The sequence below is a fragment of the Acipenser ruthenus genome, chromosome 51, assembly GCF_902713425.1.
Source record: "Acipenser ruthenus chromosome 51, fAciRut3.2 maternal haplotype, whole genome shotgun sequence".
In the NCBI taxonomy this organism is placed as follows: domain Eukaryota; kingdom Metazoa; phylum Chordata; class Actinopteri; order Acipenseriformes; family Acipenseridae; genus Acipenser; species Acipenser ruthenus.
The window spans coordinates 1,706,940-1,723,210 of NC_081239.1; the positions used below are offsets into that span (position 1 = coordinate 1,706,940).

Consider the following 16,271-nt stretch of genomic DNA (forward strand, 5'->3'; position numbering starts at 1 on the left):
AAAAAATCATAATATTTATTGTTTCAAATAATAATGTTTCTTTTTTGCAGTTTAAACCAAATCAAAGTAAATAACCTTTTTATTACATTATACTAAAACCATTTTACAAAGAGAGACAATACATCCTTCATGGTCTTCATCTTACAGTATCTTCAGGATCCTGTGATCTTCACACACCCATTCCAGAAAACTCACAATGAACCGGGACAAAAAGGGAACTGCTGGCACCCTGCCTGCCCGCCTAGTGATTCAATCCCAACTAACATCAGGTATTGGTATATATTATTGTATTCTACTGCAGTGTGGAGTAGTGGTTAGGGCTCTGGACTCTTGATTGGAGGGTCGTGGGTTCAATCCCAGGTGGTGGGACACTGCTGCTGTACCCTTGCGCAAGGTACTTTACCTAGATTGCTCCAGTAAAAACCCAACTGTATAAATGGGGAATTGTATGTAAAAATAATGTGATATCTTGTAACAATTGTAAGTCGCCCTAGATAAGGACGTCTGCTAAGAAATAAATAATAATAATAATAGTATACTGTTCTGTACTATTGCACTGTTCTGTATTATATTGTATTGTATTGTATTGTACTGTACAATAGATAAACTGGTCCCTATTGCCCGGCTGCATGTTCTAAATATCTACACATGTAGACTCAGAGAGGATTGGGTTCTGGACTCTCCCCCAGGTCCACAGCGCCCCCTCTGTTCAGTTTGTGGCTCTTGCAGCGCTGGTAGGTGAGGGAGAAGCCGGAGCCTGACTGTTTGGTGAAGTCTTGGGGGCGGAGCTGCCGGAGTTCCCCCTCTTCACGAAGGTAGACCCCGTACTGATTGGGGTCCGACACCCGGAATTTGAGAGCGCAGATCTGGGCCAGCGTGTCCACTGTGTCTGTGGAGCTCAGGAGCACCGTCTCCACTGTGCTGCAGTCAGAGTCCCGGAAGACGACACGCACACACCTCTGCAGGGCACAGAGACAGGCATCAGAAACCACACCCCCACTGGAACCAATCAGCAGCTAGTAACCACGCCCCCATTGGAACCAATCAGCAGCTAGTAATCACGCCCCCATTGGAACCAATCAGCAGCTAGTAATGATGCCCCCATTGGAACCAATCAGCAGCTAATAACCACACCCCATTGGAACCATTCAGCAGCTAGACGCCCCGCCCTCATTGGAACGTCTCAGCAGCAGACACTTACAATCTCGCAGAGAGTGTATACAGATATAGCCAAAAGCTTAGCATCACCTAGAATTTTAGGATTGAGACATAATTTAAAAAAAACAAAAACTATAACATAATTTTAGGTATTTTATTTAACATCATGTAATCAAAGAAACTACAAAATGGTATTGATATCTGGTATCTACCAGAAGCCATAATCATAGTACAGTACCAATTTTTGTTAAGTATATGGGGAAAACTACAGTTAACATAACATTATTCAGCAGGTTTCATTCCACTTTATGAAGCACAACAAATTCATTCTACAGGGCAGTAGTGTGGAGTAGTGGTTAGGGCTCTGGACTCTTGACTGGAGGGTCGTGGGTTCAAATCCCGGTGGGGACACTGCTGCTGTACCCTTGAGCAAGGTACTTTACCTAGATTGCTCCAGTAAAAACCCAACTGTATAAATGGGTAATTGTATGTAAAAATAATGTGATATCTTGTAACAATTGTAAGTCACCCTGGATAAGGGCGTCAGCTAAGAAATAATAAATAATACAGGGTGATGCTAAGCTTATGACCAGAGCTGTACTTTAGGTCAAAGAAAGCTCTCAGGTTCCATGCCTTATTCTTCCTTGGTTACTGACTGAAAGCATGTCAGTCAATAGAGGAAGCAGCTGGTTGGCCGATGACAGGAAATAAGCTGCGGAAAGGGGCGGGGCAATGACCAAGAAAGTGCAACACTATCTGAAAGCGTGGTTTGCAAACACAATTATTTTAGTAGAGTAACCGGTATTTCTTTGAAACTGCACAGACCCATATCAAGAACGGTGCTGTAAAACAAGTAAGACTTATTTATTAACAACACTTTAATAAGAGCTTAATTAGACACACTCTCAGCAATAATGTCTTGAAGTGCCTAATGAATCTTTTGATCAGTTTCGTTGAAATGCCTGCTGTGACAGTGCTGAGCCCTAGGGGGCAGTGTTGTCACCTGTCCCTGACGGAGGGGCGGTGTGCTCTCGTTCCTCCGGCGCCGGCTCCACTCTCTCAGGGAGTCCCGGGCCCCGCGGGTCACTGTGCTTCTTCGGAGCTGCTCTGGCTGGGTCTGGATGAGGCACAGGCTGGCATAGACACTGGTCAGGTAGTACCCACCTGGAGGGCAGAGCAGGAGGGCATTATTATTCATTACTGTATTATGAATTAGTCATTTAGCAGATACTTTTGTCCAAGGCGACTTACACAGACTTGGGGGTGAACTACGCATCAATAACTGCTGCTGCAGTCACTTACAGTAGGACCTACGTCTCATCCGAAGGACGGAGCACAAGGAGGTGAAGCGACATGCTCAGGGTCTCAGACAGGGAGTCAGTGGCTGAGCCGGGATTTGAACCTCTTGCTATCAAACCCCTTTCTTTAACCACTGGACCAGCAAGCCTTCTTGAAGCATTACCCACAATCCTAGCTTGTTCCTTGTGTTTTTTTTGTATGGCTAGAACCAACACAGGTCCCTCTTTCTGCACTGCAGAGCATGTCTAAAGAGGACCGTCCACGATGATAATCTAGACATTGGGGGGAGTGTTTGAAAACATTCCCTGAGGTTAATAAGCTCTTCGGAAAAAAACTAAACTTTCCAACCTTTTCAAAAAAAGTCCTAGGTTTCGTGAACTTCAACTTAATAAATCGAAATTGGCTTTGATAAGGCAGTCCTAAACACAACCTGTTTTTTGAATAGGGGCCATTATTTGTAACTTGAGTGGTGAGGGTATGGAGTGGGTTACCTAGTCATGCTGTTGAGCTCAGTAATACAGACACAATAAGCACTTGTATGGGAAAATCTTAGACCACTTTAATTCTGCATCTTAAACAACTTCTAAAAAGTGTCATGCATTTTACCGTTTTTGGCTCTATGATCCTTTTCTCTTACTGTTTTAAATGAATTGCATACATGGCCTATTTAAGCCCTTAATTAAATGAGACAATCCCTAATTTGCCTATGTTGTCAATTTTTCCAAGATTCAGTCACAGTAGTTTGATTTCATCTGCACAACAAATTAAAACTACAGAAGCAACGGGATGCTCCGATACATTTGCACACTGCTGTAGATGTCAAGTGTGCAAATACGAAAGAAATCCGCATTTTAAATTTTGAAACCTGGTGTAGGAGGTACTAAACTAGGTTAAAACTCTGTCTGCAGGGCTTGCTTTCAGATAGTCTCGCGCTTGTGGCTGTACAGTCCTCTCACCTTCTCCCGTCAACAGAGAGGGCCCCAGCAGCTCCATCATATACTCCACCTCCAGGGGGAGCTGTGGCATGTCGCACTGCACGATGGCGTACGAGAGGGCAGGCAGGAACTCATCTGCACCACACTCCTCTCCTGTGGGGGGGGGGGGGTAACAGGGAAAGGAGTTTCTTGTATGCACTGCAGGGGGGACACTTTTAAGACACTTATGAGAGATATTTCAGTAATTGCAAAGATCATAAAAGGGTGGCGGTATCACACAGGGATGTCATTTGAAGCTTTGACATTTTTGGGTGCACTAACCTGGCCCTCGCTTCATGGCAGTGTACACACACTTGCAGGCCTGCAGCAGCAGCAGCACTTTGTCGATGGGGGAGTACGCTTTCTGCATCAGCACCAGCTTCCTCCGAACCCTAGCAATGCCCTGGGGGTCCGGCACGCCCACTCGCACCCCGAAGCGCTCCAGCGCCCCCTGCTGGGCCACACGCAGGCTGTCCTCCATGCGTTGAGTGGAGCCGTCGCGCGTGTGCAACTCCTGCAGGCAGCCGTCGATGTGAGGCTTCAGGGGCTTGAGCACACAACGGTACAGGGCTTTCTCCAGGACGAAGTCTGCAGAGAGGGAGCCATTCAGGGCAAATGAAATGATTGCTTCTGTATCCAGAGGTTAAAAACAATGTGGCACTGAAACGGTTAATGTGCACTGGACACAAGACTAGAGAAGTTATGCTAAGTTTATCCAATGCTCTAGTTAGACCCCACCTAGAACACTGTGTGCAGTTCTGGTCACCTCACTACAAAAAAGACATCATTGTACTGGAGAAGGTACAGAGAAGGGCAACTAGGCTGATCCCAGGACTCGATGAGCTAGGAGGACAGGGTAAAAGAATGAAATCTCTTCAGCTTAATTCCCCTATAACTGTGACTTCCTCCCCAGTCAGTAGTTTTTCGCTCTTTTTTCTGTCTGCTTTTCACTCGTGGGCTTTAAATATTAGCACCAGACCATCCAAGTGACCCACAAATTGACATTGAAACTGTGCTGTATTACACTGTGCTGTGCTTTTACTGTGGGTTAGTTTACCATGGTTTGTTTTTAATATGCTTTACCATACATGTGCTTTACAATGCTTCCCTGTTTTTTACCATACCTCTCTGTGCTTTACTATACCTCCCTGTGCTTTATCATACCTCTCTGTGCTTTACAATGCTTCCCTATGCTTTACCAGACCTCTCTATGCTTTACAATGCTTCCCTATGCTTTACCAGACCTCTCTGTGCTTTACAATGCTTCCCTATGCTTTACCAGACATCTCTGTGCTTTACAATGCTTCCCTATGCTTTACCAAACCTCTCTGTGCTTTACAATGCTTCCCTATGCTTTAATACACTTTGCTGTGCTTTTACTGCAAGACCTTTTTATAAGGGCTGCATAATGACCCAGATTAATGGCAGTATCTTGGCAGCTACAATCTCATGAACCCATCGATTTCTTTCTCGTACCCATGTCCTCATCTGTGATGAGCGCCTCGATGGGGGGATGCAGCTCTCCGCAGCCCAGCAAGAAGCTCTTTGCCTGGGTGATGAAGTTCCTCACGGTCTGCAGCAGGGCGGCGCTAGAGTCCTCGGACCCGCGAGTCTCTCGGGTCAGCGTCAGGAAGTCCTGGACCAGGGAGCCGAAGCTGGAGCGCCTGTCCCGAGAGAGCTCCTCCACCAGCCGGGACACCCTCTTCTCCGGGGCGAAGAAGGAATAGAAGGCTTCGCTCATCTTGCGCAGGGTGGAGACCCGCGGGGGGGGCCGGCGCAGGGTGGGAGAGCTGGTGCCCCGCGTGAGGGGGGGCCGATCCGAGCTCAGGCTCTCCTCCGCCTCCTCCAGGCTGCTCAGGGAACTGCTGCTGTCCAGCTCTCTTAAGGAAGGAGCTCGGCTCTGATCCAGAATCAGAGCTTCTCCTGCGTCTTCTCCTCCTTCTAATACCTCAGTTTCAGGACCCAGCTTTTCAGAAATCCTCCTCTGGAACGTTATTAAATACTTTGTTAAAAGACACAGAGCTAAGGATCACTAAGGCTGTATTTTTTTTTTATCAAGGTTATCAAGAATTTCGAAGAATTTGCCCATTGCCGTGTAATATGTAGTTCCCAGTGAAAATTCACATTTCTGAAAAAATAGTGTAGATTGTGACAGAGTAGGATATGCTTAAAGAAATACTCTGGACCACAGCAAGTGAAATGAAAACAGGACGGTGTCTGTAGATTCATTTATAATACAAAACAAAACCCTAACTCCCTCTTTGGAGTATTAACTAAACTTTTTTGCTATCCGAAGGTCAGGCGGCTACACCACTTACTGATAACTAATAACTGCAATTATCAAAGATCTTTTTACCTTTTTTTTTTTTTTTCAAAGTCTCTGTGCAGGGCTCTCTGCCTTATCAAAACCGCAGGGCTCACACAGAGGCAGATAGACAACTACCAAACATTTTGACCTGCTTAAATACCTGTCTGCTTAAATCACAGGCAGGTGTCCCTCATTATATTGGAGCCAGGTGTTATTCATCCCAGCTCTAATTTCAAGCCCCAGGGTATTCTGGGAGATGTAGTCCTGATACTCATTTCAACCACAGGACTACATTTTTTCCCGCCCCCTTCTCAGCCACAATATAAATGTTTTTTTTTTATCACTTAAAAATAAATTCCTTCTTGCTGCACTACCTGCTACACTGCATTTAGGAACCTGGCAGCCGGTTTAGTTTGCTTTAAAAGCGAAAAAGACATCAGCTGCATCAAAGATCGGAGAATCTTTCAGCTAAAGATCGCTCTGTCCAATACAAGACGGGAACATTTCACGTGTCTGTTGTTATTTTTACATGTTTATATTTTTCTGATAATTCACTAAATCTAATATAAATATATTTAATCGTGAAACATCTTGAATCTATTTTTAGACTGTGAAATGAATGTCATTTTTTGTTTTTACCATGAAAATACAGCCCTAATCATAACCAGTTTGAAATAGTTCAAACAAGCATGCAAATTGATGGATCCTTAATTGTTTGAAATAGCAAGACCAAACCTATAATGTAAAAGTTCATTTCACCTGCTGCAGTGGTTTGGGCGTCTGGTACTCCTCTTCCTCCCCCTCCTCCTCCTCCTCCTCCTCTCCGGTGGGTGAAAGCACGCTCGCCCCCTTGAGGAGCCCCGCAAACTGCCCCAAACTGACCTTCCGGGTCAGCGCCACCAAGGGCAGCTTGTACTCCGAATCCTGCTCCGGAGATGAGGGGGGGGTCTGCTGCTTCCGGGGGTTCCCTCTCGCCCCCTTAGCCAGCAGAGGGGGGGGCGGAGGGGGGGCGGCAGGGGGAGACAGGGGGCTGGAGGTCTCGGTGGAGACCCTCACTTTGAAGCTGCGTTTGAACTTGTCCCGTTTGAGCAGCGCCCCCTGGTGGCTCTGCTGGGACTGGAGGAAGAGCGGGTTGATGAAGCACAGAGCCCCCCGGCCCGAGCCGTAGTCCAGCTCCTGGGGGCCACGGGTTTGGAGCGGGCAGAATTCCCTGAACAGGGACGAGGGTCCCACGGGGGTGGCACAGTCTGCAGGGTCCAGCGGGGGGAAGTCCGGAGGGGGGGGCCCGTTTCGAGGACCCCTGAAATTCAGAGCGGAGCTCCAGAACTCTGTGGGGGGGAAGACGGGAGAGATGGGAGAGACCTTTCCATTGATTGCACAACAAATCAAAACTACAGAAGCAATGGGGTGTTCTAATACAGAAGCAATGGGGTGTTCTAATACAGAAGCAATGGGGTGTTCTAATACAGAAGCAATGGGGTGTTCTAATACAGAAGCAATGGGTTGTTCTAATATAGAAGCAATGGGGTGTTCTGATACAGAATCAATGGGGTGTTCTAATATAGAAGCAATGGGGTGTTCTAATACAGAATCAATGGGGTGTTCTAATATAGAAGCAATGGGGTGTTCTAATACAGAAGCAATGGGGTGTTCTAATACAGAAGCAATGGGGTGTTCTAATACAGAAGCAATGTATTAGTAATGAGTAATTGCAATTAGGTTGCAAACACCATAAACGGGTCAAGAAAATCCAGTTTGAAGCTATTGGGTTGCCTTAGCAACCCCTAAGAATTCTCAGCTGTGTATTAGAACGCTGGCGCGCTGCACGTTCCGTTGGAACTCTCAGACCGTACCCACGCCCATGTGAGAGATGGCCTCCAGTTGCTTGTGAGACGTCGCCTTGGCGATGGCTTCAGGCAGCGCCAGCGGGTAGGCAAGCACGTCCCTGAAACACAGAAGCAGAACAATCAGCCTCCGCTTGCGTCCAAGCCAGTAACTCTGCATTGGGAATGAACTGATAGCAGCTGGGGGGCATTCGTGGAATACAGGAAACGACTGAACAGAACACAATAATTGCAGCACAAGTGTTAACAGCTACTTGAAATGCTGAATTTTGAACTGCACTACACTTGGTTTGGAACACATTTTGGCAGCATGCTGTGAATGGGTGTTGTGTGGGTTTGCAAAGTCAATCTGAAGGATGGTGTATGAAATAAAAGAACGTGCTACATTATGAATGTCTCAAATGCCATCTGCTTTCTGACAGACCCTTTACCGTTGAAATCAGGTGACTCCTGTCTCATGCAATTGTCTAATGATAATGTTCAAGCAATACGTGGATAACTTCTGAGGACTGGAATCAATGAAAATGAAACGTTTGTCTAAGCCTTTGTTGAGATCACTCCTCCTTCACACAGAAGTACAGAAATCATCGCGTTTCCTTACAGAAGGTAGAATGGGGTCCTCACCTGCTCACACAGTAAAATGAAACAAGGTGGCACAGATCAGGGAAACTGATAGACGAGGCTTCCAGGGAGAAGGCTGAAAAACAGGGAGCACACGTTACAATGGAGAGAAGACCAATAGGGTTTCCTAATAAATCACCTAATGTATTTACACTGAGCAGACTGGGGTTCTTTACAGAAACACAAAACATGTTCATCCTGCAATGGGCTACTTAAAGGGAACGTCTTTTTCAAATTTGCAGGAACGTGAAATTAACCCCCGAAACCCTGTCTATACAGACGAATCATCCCGAACTTCACAGCTGACTTTAGAAATGTTAAAAGAAACTTCAGCGACGCGACGATATGAGGATAGTTGTTTTTTTTAATCTAAAATTTGGCATTTGAAGTGATCTCATTTGTTTTAGTATTTCTAAATGTGAAAAAAAGACCTCAAAAGCCCAAACTTTGTGATTGAATTTTATGAAGTGTTTTTTCAAACATGCCCTGGTTGTAAATCTGGACTGGAATCTTCTGAATTCGCTGTCTGGAATGCGTGGCTTTTACAAGCAGGCAGCTTTTGACTCTGCAGGTTTATTGCATGCATTCTTTCCACATGATGAGTCCTCTGGACACACCTAGCCATTAGTTTAAAGTTTACCACAGTAAACTTGCATGGTAATTTAGCAGTTTTCCCCCACAGTTATCCTATGCATTTACCATAGCTTGCTCAGAACACCACACCTCTCTGGTCTTTACATCACTCACATGTGCTTTACCACATTTACTGCACTGTGCGGTGCTTTTACTACAGAAACCTTTATAAATGACACTCGAAGCAATTGAAGACGACATAGCACACTTTGGGTAATTTGAAACAGCATCAACTCTTAAAAGATGTGACAAAAAGAATTATTAAATTCATAAACTCCACTGGGGGAGGGAGAGAGAGAAAGCGTGCTTCTGTGTACTGTACCTTTAAGAGGAGGATCACATGTTGCTAATGGTTATCTTAACTGTGTACAGCCAAGCTCAACAGCACTAATTATAGAGGGAAGAAACCTTTTCTTAATTATACCTTTTGATTCTTAAATAACAGTCTATTATTCAACTTGACAGAGACTTTAGGTGTGTTAAGCTGCAGTAAAGTATCAGGTTTCTTTTATTAATTGGAGTACTGGTTAGGGCTCTGGACTCTTGCCGGAGGGTCGTGGGTTCAGTCCCAGGTGGGGGGGACACTGCTGCTGTACCCTTGAGCAAGGTACTTTACCTAGATTGCTCCAGTAAAACCCAACTGTATAAATGGGTAATTGTATGTAAAAATAATGTGATATCTTGTAACAATTGTAAGTCGCCCTGGATAAGGGCGTCTGCTAAGAAATAAATAATAATAATAATAATAATAATAATAATAATAATAATAATAATAATAATAATTGGTTCTCTGTATTCAACTGGTTCTCTGTACCTTCTAGGGTCATTCTGAAGTGAGATGACCAGAACTGGACACAGTATTCCAGGCAGGTTTAACTTGAGCATTATATAGTCTTAGTATAACTTCCCTAGACTTTTTATTGGACACTTTTGGGACCTTTGATGAGTTCAAAGTGGTTTGATCTCTGTCCGCTGCCAATGGAAGCAGACGGGACAGGAAAGCGCTCCCAGCCTGGTCTCAGCACAGGTGGCAGCGTGGGCAGCGTGGGTACTCACTGCAGTCCTTCTCTCGGATGATGAACTGCCCCACGAACCCAGGCATGGTGTCGTCCGCCAGCCTGACACAGAGCACCTTCTTCTGGGAGGTGGTGGACTTGCGTACCAGAAACGTCTAACAGGAGAGACACAGGCATTAATTCAGAGCCTCTACAGTGAAAGAAATGTTATAGCAGGCATGCATTTTCATTTTCACTTTTATTCCTAAACGCAAGTGTAAATTATACAATGGCTAGGATCGTGCCCCTATTCATTTCAATGGGCTATGTGATGTCATAGCCTTAATCTCAAATCGGTTCTCTTTAAACCTATTTTCGTTAGTCATTACAAATTCAAATGACCTCATAGACTTTTTTTTATAATCTCAATGTGGCTCTCCAGGGTGTGTGTCGCGGTGGGAAGGAACTGGCTCTGCCTCGGGACTCCCGAAACTACACTGCTTCATTATACAACGCGGCTGGTTAGAAACGGAGAGCCCGTGTATCTCCCGGCTCTGTGTGCCCCTCTTACCCCCGGAGGCTCCCTCTGCAGGATGTGCAGGGCGGTGGCAGAGTTGATGGAGAGCTGCATCCACACAGAGTGCGTCAAGAGGAGGCGGTCCAGCACGCTGATGCTCTTGAGCGACCCCCGGTGGACAGGCAGGGGCTCTGCAGCCTGAGAGTCGGGGAAGTCATAGACAGGGTCCTGCTGCATCTAGAACAGAGAGAGACTGAGAGCAGCACCCGGTGGAAATGCACACAGAATCACCAGCAACGTGCAAGAACATAAGAGAGGAGGCCATTCGGAACACCTGAGCCTGTCCGGTTCCGAGCAGCTGATTGATGTCAGAACCTTGTCAAGTCAGGTCTTAAAGGATCCCAGTGATTCTGCCTCAACAACATGACTAGGTAGCCCATTCCATCCCCTCACCACTGTAAGATACTGAGAAATGCTATAGGTGTTTCCTTGCTAGTCTTGCAATATTGTGTGGCCTCATATCTTCAGCTATGGCCAAACGTTCTGCATCACCCTATAGAATAAATTAATTTAGCTTCAAAAGTCGAATGAAAGCTGCTGAATAATGTTACGTTAACATATTGAATTACACACCGCTTTGTACTTTTCCATATAATTAACGAAAAACGGACACATTGAAAAATGTGACATTTCGAAATCTAACATGAAATACTGTACTACTATTATGGCTTCCGGTAGACTTTTGCGATATCATTGTGTAGTTTCTTTGATTACATGATGTTTAATAAAAGATCTCAATTATGTTCATACAGTTTTATTTTTTATTTTTCATTATATGTCTCTCAATCCCTGTCTCCCTTGAGAAAGACTTCTAGTCGAAACGTCTGTCATTGAATTTAACAATGAAGACACTGACACAGACTTCTAGTTGAAACGTTTGTTTCTTTTGACCTTGAGTCTGACATCAAAGGAATAAGTGATTTTGCAGCTGGCAGTGTAGTGCTGTCAATGGGAGTGTTTGTGGTGTTGGGTTATCAAAACTGTACTGTGCGATGTTATTGCACGAACCCTAATGAAAGCGAATGGAAGAGAGTTATATGATATAGCATGAATTATACACAAAGCTCCTTGTATATCTGAACATGTGCGGCAGATATAACTCTACTCATGCTTATTGAGAAACGGTGTTTGTGAGCTGATAACTCCACAGTTAAAACTCCATTCCTACTCTATAAACCGGGTAAAAGCTTTTAGTATTCACCAGTCGGCACCCTGCGGTGAACTGAGCTACACTGCGTAGGTGCTGAGGAGTAATCAAACACAACAGCGGGCGGTTGCCATAGTAACCCGGGCCTGCACATGCTTCACAGCCCTCCCACTTGCTTACAGGCGTGCCCAGCCTTCAGGCAGTGGTCCTGTGTAGGGAGAGATCTCGTTAAACTGGAAAGGCAGAGCTCCCTTCCTAAGATTAATGTGGGGCTCAACCTGTCAGATACCATCCAGCTGAAACACGGATTCAAAACACAGAAAATGACTGTATAACGAACAATCTCTGGGGTTGTAAAATATTGGATTCATTCTAGCAAATTTCCTCACAATGCGGCTCCACTGAATCACAGTCAAAATACAGCAACGTTTTGGTGTGTTTTTATACATGAAAAGAAAATACTGCGTCCGAGTGTAGACAGGATAAATCTCCTTTTTTTCATACATTTCTTCGCTACTATTTAGACAAACTCTTTTAGCTCCAAGGATGGGAATAAGACTCCTATTGCACAGCAATTTCACCCATTCCAGGTTTTACAACAAGCTTGATTAGCCACAGTGTGTATAGGCAACAAGCTCAGATGTGTAAACAGTAAAACCTGGAATGGATCAAACTGCTCTGCAACGGGAGTCTTATTTCCATCCCTGCAGTATAGGAATTATTTAAGAGCACTGAAATTAACAGGGATCTATAATTCATGTTATTATTAGTTTATTTAGCAGACGCCTTTATCCAAGGCAACTTACAGAGACTAGGGTGTGTGAACTATGCATCAGCTGCAGAGTCACTTACAACAACGTCTCACCCGAAAGACGGAGCACAAGGAGGTTAAGTGACTTGCTCAGGGTCACACAATGAGTCAGTGGCTGAGGTGGGATTTGAACCGGGGATCTCCTGGTTACAAGCCTGTTTCTTTAACCACTGGACCACACAGCCTTTGTAATTTGTAAAGGGGTACTATTCCAACAGCAATAATCTGCCAGGAGATTTATAAAGGCGACTTTCTGAGCAGGCAGAGCTAAAGACAGCTGGCTTGTCCTGACAGTTATAAGGCTGTTGACACTCTGGCAAGCCAGAACCTGGGATTTGGAACTAAGGAATGCAGACCGTCCATTGTAGAGAAACTAGCTAGAGCCTGCCTCTGGCTTCATTGTCATTGTAAAGGGCTGAGTGGAAGGGAGGAGAGACCCAGCACTGAGGGAAGCTTGTCTGGGGGCAGTAGAGCCCAGTACCAGGATTATACATACAGCCATGGACAAAAGTTTAGCATCACCTAGAATTTTAGGATACAAAAAAAAAGTACATGAACATAGATCTTTTATTTTACGTCTGGGTAACAAAAATGTACTGTTGTGTTTTTTTTGTCGTTGTTGTTTTTTTGCAAGGGGACGGTGTAATTCACTGAAGGTCCTGCAGAGAAAGTTAACAAATGGACCCTGATTGGGCAGCTCAACCCAGCCACTTCCCACTGCAGCTGGTTGATTGGTTAATGGCTTGACCAATGACCTGCCCTGTATTAACAAGACGCTGTGCTCAGGAGCTCAGTGAGTATTTCAGTGTGCAGAAAGCAGACAGTGTGGTCCATTGGTTAAAGAAATGGGCTTGTAACCAGGAGGTCCCCGGTTCAAATCCCACCTCAGCCACTGACTCATTGTCAAGTCACTTCACCTCCTTATGCTCCGTCTTTCGGGTGAGACGTTGTTGTAAGTGACTCTGCAGCTGATGCATAGTTCACACACCCTAGTCTCAGTAAGTCGCCTTGGATAAAGGTGTCTGCTAAATAAACAAATAATAATAATATTAATAATAATAATGATGACAAGTTGTGTTTTATCTCTATCTTCTTAACTAAGATGTTTGCAAATATTCAGAGAGGTACTAATAGCAATTTCTCAAATACACTCGCGCCTGTCATATCCGATCCTGTTAGATACGACGCACTCTATTAACCGATGGACTCTGGCACGTGTCATTCACACAGGCTGCCATGAGCTGAACGGTAACGATAGAAACGGATCAATGCGCATTTCATTGGGAGTTTAAAACAGTGAATTCACTTGCAGATATGAAAAAAAGAAATGCGTTTTGGGGAATTCAATTTCACTTTTTACACGCTGTCACTTCATGTAGCTGCCCAGTTTAACCGCGTTCAATAACAGAAAACAAGCAATTAATAGAATTACTGCAGCTTTAAACAGCAGAAACGAGATGTTTTGTTGTGTCAGACTCGGATACAAAAAAAGGTGTCGGATTACTTTGGCACACCCGGGGAAAGCACATTAAGCGCTGTTTGGAATGCTGTTTTGTAAAACATTGTATAACAGCGCTTTGTTTTGCAATAGTTGTGACTGATTTCCTTGTGTATAGGCGTCGTGCAGGACCGTACTTAGATCTGTTTAGACACACTCATCATGGACCTGACATTGAAACTACAATGCAGCATAACGACTCACTCTGAGATCTGATATTTTTCACATATGACAGGTTCCATTCTGCTGTGTGTTTTAATGCCATTGTTAAAATAGCCATTGATCGGTTTCCCCTTCTATAACACTCCCAACTGAACTTTGTCAAGTCTTAAAGGATCCCAGTGATTCAGCCTCAACATGGCTAGGTAACCCATTCCATCCCCTCACAGCTCTCTGTGTGAAGAAGTGTCTCCTTCAGTCTCTGCCGGAGGCCCATGGCTGAAAAGCAAGACCCAGCCAGTCCGAATCGAGCTAAAAATCAGAATTAAACGCAGGAGCACAGCCGCTGTACAAACCTCAACACCAGAATTGTGTGATGACAGTGGAAACCATTTCCAGCTGTCTCTGCGTGTTTTATTCAAATGCCTGATCATAATTTTTGGCAAAATGCAATTTAAAAAAAAAAGAAAAACATAAAAAAAACGAGTAGATCAAGCATTTTTTTTATATGGCTGAGATTAGCATCAGTAGAGCTCTGGACAAAGTCACAAATCTGAACAGGGTAAGAATATAACTTTTTTTTTCTTTTATAAACAGACGACTTGATTTTCAACTTAACTTTTATAAATATGTATTTCAATTTTAAAAGCTAACAACAGTCTACATATGAAGTGCTGTCAGTAATTATATTTTCATATATAAATGTACAAGCACTCTTTTTACTGTAAATATGATCCATATCAATGTAATTATGATTTCGCGTTTCACGTCCACCAAATATCGCATCACAAGGTCCCATTTTTTTACGATATTATTATTATTATTATTATTATTATTATTATTATTATTATTATTATTATTATTATTATTAACTACAGCATGTGTTTATCATGTCTCTCCTTACATATTCAGGTTTTTATCCATCTGCTTATAAACTTTAAACTATGGATAAAATCAACAGAAAAAAAAATCCTCAGACTAGTCTTGCCAAGTGTAATAATGTCGTTTTGAATAACGCCCTGTCACACATTTACCTGAGCGGTCTATAATTAGCGAGGCAGCCTCGTGTACTGACATAAACATCACGTGATGCCCCGGTCCTTACCTGCGGCTTGTGGCGGGTCCCTTCGCCCTGTCTGGGGAGCTCCTTTGCACGGCTAGCCACACTGAAGCCAGGTTAAGCAGTTTGGTCAGTTGCAGCTCCTGTCACTGACTGTTGTGTACACGTAGCAGCCTATACTGTATTACTCAGACCCGACATGTCAAGAATCGCAATGCGCGCACGTACCTCATTTGACATTTCCATGGCTTCCTAAAAAGTTGCCAGCGCGTCCCATGAGAATTGAAGACGGGGTCACCTGTGTTCCATTCGCACGTCGGCTCCCTAACTTAATCAAAAAGGATGTCTCCTCAGCCACGTGGCCAGCTCCGTTTCCCAAACTCTTCCTTGTTCTCTGACCCAGAGAGTGATTCACACTTTACTCACTCTTTCTGTTACGTCTGTTTATTCCATAAATCACCCTCAAGGTTTCACCCGTAAAGTTGTTCTTTATCAGTGCGCATGCGTCTGCTGTCAAAACTGAGAAAGGAGGACGTCATTCCTCTGTACAGATTGGGGTGGAACTGTCAAAGCTTTCCTGTTTATTTCCGAGGAAAAGAAAAAATCGGAAGTGTTTCTCGTAGTCGGGGCGTAATTGGATAACGTCCAGGGGGTGCTACTGCTAAATAATATGATTCATTATTTCAACATATACGTAAACACATGCACAGGAATTTGCGAATGGAAAAGTCCGAGTATTCTGAACTACTAAACTTGCACTATCTATCTATCTATCTATCTATCTATCTATCTATCTATCTATCTATCTATCTATTACATAACTATATATATATATATATATATATATATATATATATATATATATATATATATATATATATATATATATATATATATATTTTTAGGAGAGGTGGGGACAACTTGTGGACTAGCTGCAGAACACGTGACTGCCTGCCACGGTCTGAGAGACAAAAACGAATCTGCTCTACAAATACATTGTCTCTGTTTGTTTGTTGTTTGTGTGTTTTCATACATTGTCATTGCTTTGGCAAAACTTGTTTGTTCTTATCATGCCAATAAAGCTTATTGAATTGAATTGAATTGAGAGAGAGAGAGAGAGAGAGAGAGAGAGAGAGAGAGAGAGAGAGAGAGAGAGAGAGAGAGAGAGAGAATTCAAAACCAGCAAC

At 43.9% G+C, this 16,271-nt stretch overlaps 1 protein-coding gene across 2 annotated transcripts; it reads right to left on the reverse strand.

Annotated features, from left to right (window-relative positions):
• Positions 1 to 28: 28 nt before the first annotated feature.
• Positions 29 to 15,596, reverse strand: LOC117967827 (ras and Rab interactor 1-like). Of its 2 annotated transcripts, none has more exons than XM_034915231.2 (11): positions 15,313 to 15,596; positions 10,404 to 10,586; positions 9,894 to 10,008; positions 8,208 to 8,280; positions 7,593 to 7,684; positions 6,499 to 7,067; positions 4,908 to 5,415; positions 3,714 to 4,019; positions 3,414 to 3,545; positions 2,162 to 2,322; positions 29 to 959 (listed from the first exon to the last, which is right to left on the reverse strand). In XM_034915231.2, the coding sequence occupies exons 1-11, from the start codon at positions 15,328 to 15,330 to the stop codon at positions 657 to 659; spliced, it is 2,460 nt and encodes an 819-aa protein (XP_034771122.2). In that variant the 5' UTR covers positions 15,331 to 15,596; the 3' UTR covers positions 29 to 656. The 2 variants fall into 2 exon arrangements, with proteins under 2 accessions (XP_034771122.2, XP_034771123.2); XM_034915232.2 differs by having other exon boundaries at positions 15,130 to 15,596.
• Positions 15,597 to 16,271: the final 675 nt, after the last annotated feature.

What these genes read in the sequence shown, in the direction of transcription:
- LOC117967827 (XM_034915231.2), bottom strand. An exon ending in TCATTTTACTGTGTGAGCAG is followed by an intron (nt 7,685 to 8,207) that starts GTGAGGACCCCA and finishes TCTGTGTTTCAG; the next exon opens with GGACGTGCTTGCCTACCCGC. An exon ending in CGCCCAAACCACTGCAGCAG is followed by an intron (nt 5,416 to 6,498) that starts GTGAAATGAACT and finishes ATAACGTTCCAG; the next exon opens with AGGAGGATTTCTGAAAAGCT.